General features: G+C 41.0%; 1 protein-coding gene across 2 annotated transcripts in view; it reads left to right on the top strand.

Annotated features, from left to right (window-relative positions):
* Nucleotides 1-6,000, top strand: part of TANC1 (tetratricopeptide repeat, ankyrin repeat and coiled-coil containing 1) — a 229,335-nt gene that overhangs the window by 138,955 nt on the left and 84,380 nt on the right. For both annotated transcript variants that reach the window (XM_012726872.1, XM_004674876.2), the window contains exon 6: nt 851-955. In XM_012726872.1, the coding sequence (XP_012582326.1) occupies nt 851-955 (105 nt within the window). The remainder of the gene's footprint in view (nt 1-850; nt 956-6,000) is intronic.

Raw genomic sequence — 6,000 nt, 5'->3', positions numbered from 1 at the left:
AGCAGTGTACTTGGTCGATCTGCCTGTTCTGCTCCCCACTCTGTCTCTGTCTCTGGTGAAGCCTCTCGCCGCCCCTGAGCCTCTGGCCTGTACCCCAGCTCTGTATGCACAAATAAATAAATAAATCTTAACAACAACAAAAAAAAACATTTAAAAAAAAAAAAAAAAAACTCCAGGTTGTCTGGTGATAGTAGGATTGAGGGAGAAGTGAGAGCAATGACTCTTGGTCTCTCTGGGTCCTTGAATCATTGCTGCACTGGCTACTGCACCTTTTGGGAGGCAGTTGTCACCCACTAGTAAAGTAGTCATCCTCTCTGCCCCCCGCAATTGCCATGCGTCACCAGCCTGATAAAATGCCTGAGTTCTGTGGCCACTCAGAGCGTGTTGATATTACAGCTGTGGCCACTCAGAGCATGTTGATATTACAGCTGGCTGTTTGAAATCCTTGCCTCTTGACTTTGGAGATACCAGGCAACCCAATTGTCTTTGTCCCAGTTGAAGAAAAATTCCAAATAAGCCTCTACCACAAGCTGTCCAGGTTTGAACATGTCAAATCATTTTGTTGACGTACACTGAAGACAACTGTAAAGACTTCACAGCGACAGAGCAGCTTTTGTTTTTGTCAGAATTTACATTCTAGAAACTGAGCTTACCCGTGTCGTCTTTGGCAGCCCAGCCTAGACATTCCCGAGTCTGTGCTGAAATGACTGCGCTGTGTGTTCAAGGGAGGGGAAGGGGCCGGCTCTTCCTTTAGGCATATTTGGGTCCTAGTAAGGACACACGCTGTACATTCTGAAGCTTTGTTTGCATCTGGAAAAAATTAGCCACACTCAGATCTTTCCCACTGCAGGTCCCGTCAGGAAGCCCAAGTATGTGGAAAGCCCCAGAGTGCCTGGAGATGCAGTCATAATCCCGTTCAGAGAAGGGGCCAAGCCAACCGAGCCCAGTGAGAGTGGTAAGAATCTGTTTTCAATGCTTCCCTCCCTCCACCCCCCCCTAAAGATTTTACATAACGACACTCCATTTCTGGTGAAATTTGAGTGCCTCTGGTAGGAATGCTTTGCTAAACTGAACGTATTTGGGCAGTTTTTTTTTTCTCCCTTGGGCAGTAACAGATCTTTTTAGCTGATGTAAATTCTTGTTTTGTATACAGAGTATAGGAATAGTGGAGTGGGTACATATGCACTGTTTATGGGTTGAGTCTTACTTCCTCTCGATTTTGACCAACCAGTCATTGGGGTTATGAAAAACAAGCCAGTTGGCTACTTCGAAGACTTTCTGTTTTTAGCATTCCATCATTTTAGAATATTCACCAACAGCCTTGGAAATGCTAAAACTACAGCTGGACAAAGCTTGCAAAACTAACCTTCCTGAAAGTGTGGTAGCTTTGAAAGCTTTTTTCCTTTTTTGAACTTTAAAAGATTTTTAAAGTAGGGACCAAAAGACAAAACACCAAATTTGCGGAAGCCTTTCCATGAAGTTACTAGGTGTTTTGCTTCCCCCACCCCCATATACCTGGAAATAGGTGCAACCAACATTATGAACTTACAGTATTTTATAAATGCATCAGTAGTTCTTCGTTTTTTAAAAGACTCTTCAAGACTATACCTGTTTGTTCCCTTTTGAGGCATCCTAAATTCACTACTTTTTGTTCTGTGATTTGTGTCTTTTGAGCTTGTATCTTTTCTTACTGAAAAACACATGGTTAGGACGCTTAACCTTGTGGAAAGTCTGTTTAACCCTCAAAGTGGACACAAGTCTATGTAATTGTTCTGAAATAGCCTTGGGAAAACTTGCCTGTCTCTCCACGTTTGAATAGTGGCATCTTCCTCCACATTCTTGTAGGTAGTAGGTAGTAAGGGATCCAGCTCTTTATCCTTGCCACCATATGTGCGCTTTGAGTTATACTGATGGAGGGTGGAGGTCTGAGGTAAGGTGACATAGTGTAATAGAGTGGGGTGGTGGTAGTGAAGAGGAAATGACACTTGAGCTGAAGGGAGGGAATGACAGATGAACATCAGGAAGAAGAGCTTGGGATACAGGGAGACAGCAAGCTCAGGCATTTTAGGCAGGGAGGAGGTGCTGATGCCTGCATCTTGTGAATAATTCCACCCTTTCCTTCCTGTCCAGGCACTCAATTGTTTCATTTTAGGTAATAGGTTCATACTAGGAGTTTGCTGAGGAGGGACGGGGTCCTGGCTGTGTAATAGTAACGAGAGAAGAGTCCACAGTGGCGTCTGGTTAGGGCCCCCTTTGTTGTGAATTCATGTGACAGGTTCTCTTCGTGTCCAGCAGTTCTCTCATTTTGGATGTCAAAAGGGAAATAACCTGTTTGTCTGAACTGTGAATACCAATTATTGAATTTACCAAGTTGTCTGCCCATTTCAGAATAAGTCTGTCCTAATCCCCACTCCCAGTGCTTTTGAAGTCCTAGTGGGTTATACTCCTGGCATTTTGTCTGGCCTAGAGGTGATAATGAACCTCTTTCTCCCTGGCTGGGAGCATCTTTGAGGGCTTCTCTAGAGTTGAAGATTCCCTTGAGGTATGAGGGTGGGGGAGAAATTCAGGATTTTATTGTGCAAAGAAACAGTTATAAATAGCTCGCATTGTCAGCTTTACTCCCCTTGCCTAAATGCAGAATTGGCTGTCTTTCTTGGGCGGGCAGAGGGGGGGGTTGACTGCCAAGTGACCTACATTCAAGTATAGTGATTGATGTTGCTGGAGGATCCTGCAGTTTGCTCATGAACTCACTTCTCAGACAGGACATCTTCAATGTAGCATCATTCTCCAGTAAGGAGTGAAATTAAGACAATCACCAGAAGTTTCCATTTCATTTAGAATTAGGGATCATTTTTACTTCTGTTTACTTTTCCCAGATATCTGGGAAAGGGGTATAGTTCATGTTTGTGGGCATGCTGTCCATCATGTGTGGATAGCTGTGATTGTGGAAGTTCCAGCAGAATTATTGGTAGATGGGGAGGTAGTTTCCTAACAATATTAAGTGTGACAGTTAGCAAAGGATTGTATATTTTGTAATTTCCATGGGATTTTTAAATTTCAATGAGGTTAATTAAGTTTGCCATATTAATGTGTAAATCTTGTATCTAGATCATTGCACCTAAAGAGGAGGCTGGGGTGGACTAAGAGTAATTCAGCTTGATAGTAACCTGAGCATATAAGATGTGTGGTGGACAAACTAACTTCTGGGGTTTAATGCCAGCATTATCAGTGATTTTTTTTTTTAAAGATTTATGCATACAGAACTGGGGTACAGGCCAGAGGTGCAGGGGCAGTGAGAGGATTCACCAGAGACAGAGTGGGGAGCAGAACAGGCCAACTGATGAAGTACACTGCTGAAGGGAGCAGCAGACAGGTCAGGAGAGGTCTGCCACACCATGTGGATCACCTCCAGGGTATGGATCGGACTCGTGCTGAAGTGGCTTTAGCTTCTTAGTGCTGTGCTTTAACCTGCTGCACCACCAGGGAGGGCCCATCAGTGAATTTTACTTTAAAAGTCTGGCTTATGATTTCTGTATTTCCTTTGGGCATTTTGAAGTTTCTAAAATGCTTTTGTGGGTGCTGTCATAATCGCAGTTCAGTATTCACCAGACTAACAAATATTGAAAACAGCTTCTTGTGAATGCTTTTGAAATTTTACATAGACTTATAAAATATTGAGATATTCCTTAATGTTTGAAATACCCTTCTCAAATTAAACAGCCTTACTTTATGTCCTGTAGCGCCATAAAGTCTAGTTTTAACTCTGTTTGAAATTTTCATCAAAGTAAAACAAAACCAGTGACCTTTTTTTCATTTGCTCATTAATTTATAAGAAGTTTGCATAGTAACCATCTGGGAAGTGGGCTGTGATATGGGCAGATGAACATTTTTTATTGTAAGCAGGGACCTGTTTATCAAAGTTTACATTCACATAGAAAACATCTTCAAGGAAAGACATTCTACTTTATTCAGAATTTTAAAACATTTTTGAAAAATATTTTATACTCTGACAAAAAGATTACCTGATGAAGTCCTCAAAGGGAATGCGATCCCCAGCAAAATGCAATCCCCTTTTCCTTCCCATAAAATGGTCCTAATAAGCTGTTTTTTACATAGAATAAGTTTTCCACAAATAAGCCACTCATTGTTAACTCAACATAATGTTTAGGGGAAAAATATCATTCACAAAATAATACCTCTGCCTTAAGGGAAAAAAAGCCCCATAAATTAGAGACTATTATTAAATTGTAATAGGATTCACAGCTATGTTTCTTAGAATTAGGGGAAACCATAATCCATTTAGGTTTGCTTCAAGCTGTCATTAGCTACTTGAGCAAGCTTTGATGGGGAGGGGTGAGAAAGTTTTAGTTTTAATGAGTCATTCATTGCTCCTTGCAGATAAAACTCAAAATATGATGAAACTTATTTTTATGGCAGTTGAGTTGGCAAGTAAAACTAAAACATGAAATTGCAGAATGATTAAATACAAAGCTACCTTATTGGGATGAAGTCTTTTTAGATAAATGTTTAAGTATTAACGTCTTAGGTTTTTGATTATTACTTAAGACTCTGAAACAGTTGTAGAGAATGAAAAACATGTAGAAAAGAATGGTACTTGTTCACCATTTCATTTAAAACAGTACATAATTCCATTTCCCCTGGTGATATTCCCCTTTCTTTCCCAAAAGGTAACTCGGCTCCTGCCATTTTTTATCTACTTGGAATGGTGATGCACCATTTGATCAGTGACTGAACAAGGTCTTAGAGGAAAGGGGGCATATCTGCTTTGTGTGTAGAAGAGAGACTAGTGGCTGAATAGCTATTCATTGTACATTCCCCTGAATAAATATTACTTTCCTGTGTTGTGGGAAGCAAATGTTGGGTGCTGCTTAAGATGGTTTATCAAGTGTTCATCCATTCTTAATGGACCGTAGGGATTGGCTAGGGATTGAAGACCTGCATATAGAATAGCCCTAATATAAGGAAAGAAACACTGTTTGATAAATTGTTGCAATTGGGGTTTCTGAATCTGGAAAGATTTTAAATGGAGTGCTGCCTTAAGATTCCCCTAGCCATAATGTGTAAGATGAAGTAAAACAAGAGAGAAACTAAAATGGACACTTAAAGTGAGGCTAACGAATGGTCAGAAAACGATTTTTCTAGGTAGCTGAGAGCTAGATCTCAAATTAGAACTGGATCAGGAAAGAAAGTGGATGAGAAAATTCTGGAAGTTAAAAGGACCAGAGAGCCTTAAGAGAAAAAGATGGTGTGACCTCAGGCTTTGAGACCGCGTTAAGAAGAGGCTGAAGGAGAGGGCACTGTTTTTGGCTTGAGTTCATTTTGAAGTGTTGGTGGAATGTCTAAGCAAAAGTGTCCATTGAGAAGTTGGAAAATCAAGCTGGTGTTCCAGAAAGTGCTCAGAATTTAGCCCTTGCAGCCCTTTGTTTAGTGGGAAGATAGTGATGTTGGTTGTGCTCCACCAAGGTAAAGGTTGATGACAAAAGAGAAATGAGGAAAATTTGTGGGCATTTTATCCATGGATAAGGAGGAAGAAGCATCAGCAAATGGGGAGGAGAAGGACCCACAGGAGCACATGTGGTTTCTTGGAAACCATGGGTTTTCCATCTGATGACAGTTTGCAAGGTCAAAAATGTAGAAGCAAGTCAAGAGATTATCTGTTAAAAAAAAAAAAAAAGACTGTTTCACATGGTTTTTTGAGGAGTATTGTGAATGTAAATGAGTTTGAGTTGTAGCAGGTGATGGTGATAAGTTAATGGAATTGGTGAGGGTAGATGGCTTTTTTACCCCAAGGAGTTGAGCAAATGAGGGGAGGATAAAGAGATAAATTACTGGGCAGGAGAGTCTTTTTTTTCTCCACGTTTTTAAAAAAAGATTTTACTTCTTTATGCATGCAGAACTGGGGTACAGGCCAAAGGTGCAGGGGCGGTGAGAGGGTTCACCAGAGGCAGAGTAGGGAGCAGGACAAGGCAGATCGACGAA

This window comes from Condylura cristata, unplaced genomic scaffold (assembly GCF_000260355.1).
Source record: "Condylura cristata isolate star-nosed mole 26May11 unplaced genomic scaffold, ConCri1.0 scaffold00002, whole genome shotgun sequence".
Classification (NCBI taxonomy): domain Eukaryota; kingdom Metazoa; phylum Chordata; class Mammalia; order Eulipotyphla; family Talpidae; genus Condylura; species Condylura cristata.
This window is presented reverse-complemented; position numbering and strand designations above follow the sequence as displayed.